Source organism: Lagopus muta, chromosome 18 (assembly GCF_023343835.1).
Source record: "Lagopus muta isolate bLagMut1 chromosome 18, bLagMut1 primary, whole genome shotgun sequence".
Lineage (NCBI taxonomy): Eukaryota > Metazoa > Chordata > Aves > Galliformes > Phasianidae > Lagopus > Lagopus muta.
The window spans coordinates 1,909,988-1,911,769 of record NC_064450.1 but is presented as its reverse complement, the minus strand read 5'-3'; the positions used below and the strand labels follow the sequence as shown (position 1 = coordinate 1,911,769).

Genomic DNA, 1,782 nt, shown 5'->3' with positions numbered 1-1,782 from the left:
GAGGCAGTGAGATGAGCAGAGGGCTGGAGCAGCTCTGTGTGAGGAAAGGCTGAGGGAACTGGGCCTGTTGAGCGTGGGGAAGAGAAGGCTGCGGGGAGACCTCACGGTGGCCTTCCAGTGCTTGAAGGGAGTGCATGAACAGGAGGGGGAACGGCTGTTTGTGAGGGTGGATGGTGATGGGACAAGGGGAATGGTTTTAAAGTGAGACGGGAGGTTTAGGTTGGATATGAGGAGGAAGTTTTCAGCCAGAGGGTGGTGAGGCACTGGAACAAGTTGCCCAAGGAGGCTGTGGATGCCCCATCCCTGGCGGCACTCAAGGCCAGGCTGCATGTGGCTCTGGGCTGGGCTCTGGGGGGGGGGGTTGGTGCTGCATAAACAACTGCAGGTCGTTGTGGCAAAGTGAATATGACACATTGAATAATTTAAATAATTTAATATAATTGAACATAAAATAACATAAAATAACGTAACATAATCTGATGGAGTCCCACACTGTCGCCGTCCAAGGTGTTGTTGGTGGACAGCCCAGGTTTGGAGGGGTTGGGCTGGGGCCGGTGCCGGTGGCCCTGGAGCACTGCCGCTGCTCTGTGCGAGGGCCGGCGAGGAGCCCAGGGCTACAGGTAGCCTTATTTGTTGGCTGTGTCTCCTGCTGTGGCCGTGTCTCCTGCTGCACCACGTGGGCCGGTTTCTGCCGATGCTCCCGTGTTGGCTGAGCCCACCCAGCTTCGCCTAGCGCGAGCGCTTTTGTTCTGGAGCATCTTGGCTCCGCGGCAGCTTCCTCTTGGTGGCTCGGATGCTGCCAGCGCTCTGCTGGTGCCCGCTGGGGGTGCAGGCAGGGGCTGGGCACTCGGCCGCGTCCTCATCCATGCCCGGGATGTTGTCCGGGACCTCTTTGGGTGCCACTTCTGGAAGAGGAAGAAAATCGCCACAGGGTTAAGGCCAGCTTTCCCACACCAAATGGGTGCAAACACTCCCCCGCCAGCTCTGCTGCCCCCAAACTCACCGCTGTTCATCCAAGCCAGGAGGTCACCGATGTCGGTGATGTCCTCCGGGATGTCGGAGCTAGTTGTCGCTGCTGGAAAGCAAGAAAATGCGCCGTGAGGCAATGCCATCTTTCCCACAGCCACCCGGTGCGGCCAGCCTGCCGCCCGCTCTGCAGCCCCCAAACTCACCAGCTGATTCCAGCGCTGCGATGCTGCAGCTGAGCGGAGCCGCGTTGGGATGGGGGCACACGCCGATGGGTGCTGGTGGCCCCTGGTCCTCCGGCTCCTCGGGCTGCTCTAAGATGGTGGGCAGGGTGCCGGGCACGAGGCGCACCCGCTGCTGCACCGGAGGTCCTTGGAGGACGGTGGAGGGGCCGGGCTGGCTGGCAGCCTGCAGCGGGCAGCTGCCTGCGGGCTGCGGGGGCTGCCCACGCAACACAGCCCCGGGCTGCTGCCCCATTGGCTGCTGGGGCTGCATGGTCCCTGCCACCGGGGGGTGATCCCAGCAGTGGGCAGGGGCATTGGGGGGAGGCATACCCGGCTTCATGCCCCCGGGTAGGAGCAAGAGCAGGGGTAACTGTTGCTCCCCAGGTGGGAGATGTCCCAAAACAGTGAGCAGCCCCTCAGGAGTGAGCTGAACCACAATGGGAGGCACCCCCTGAGGTGGGAGCTGACCCACGGTTGGGGGCTTCCCCCCACGTGGCCGCTTGCCCACAGCTGGGGCCTTCCTCCCACGTGGTCGCTTACCCGCACCTGGGGGCTTCCCCGCAGGTGGGAGCTGACCCACGACTTGGGGCAT

The 1,782-nt window shown here is 62.7% G+C and overlaps 1 protein-coding gene across 1 annotated transcript; it reads right to left on the bottom strand.

The window, feature by feature from the left end:
* Positions 1 to 729: 729 nt before the first annotated feature.
* Positions 730 to 1,782, bottom strand: LOC125702356 (proline-rich protein 2-like). The gene is made up of 3 exons (XM_048965520.1): positions 1,173 to 1,782; positions 1,004 to 1,075; positions 730 to 905 (listed from the first exon to the last, which is right to left on the bottom strand). Exons 1-3 carry the CDS (start codon positions 1,780 to 1,782, stop codon positions 730 to 732), a joined length of 858 nt encoding a protein of 285 aa, XP_048821477.1.

Excerpts from the sequence above, each read along its gene's own strand:
- LOC125702356 (XM_048965520.1), bottom strand. The coding sequence starts at position 1,782 with ATGCCCCAAGTCGTGGGTCAGCTCCCACCTGCGGGGAAGCCCCCAGGT. Across the intron at positions 1,076-1,172 it reads CGCAGCGCTGGAATCAGCTG|CAGCGACAACTAGCTCCGAC; the intron begins GTGAGTTTGGGG and ends CTTGCTTTCCAG. Across the intron at positions 906-1,003 it reads CCTGGCTTGGATGAACAGCG|AAGTGGCACCCAAAGAGGTC; the intron begins GTGAGTTTGGGG and ends TTCCTCTTCCAG.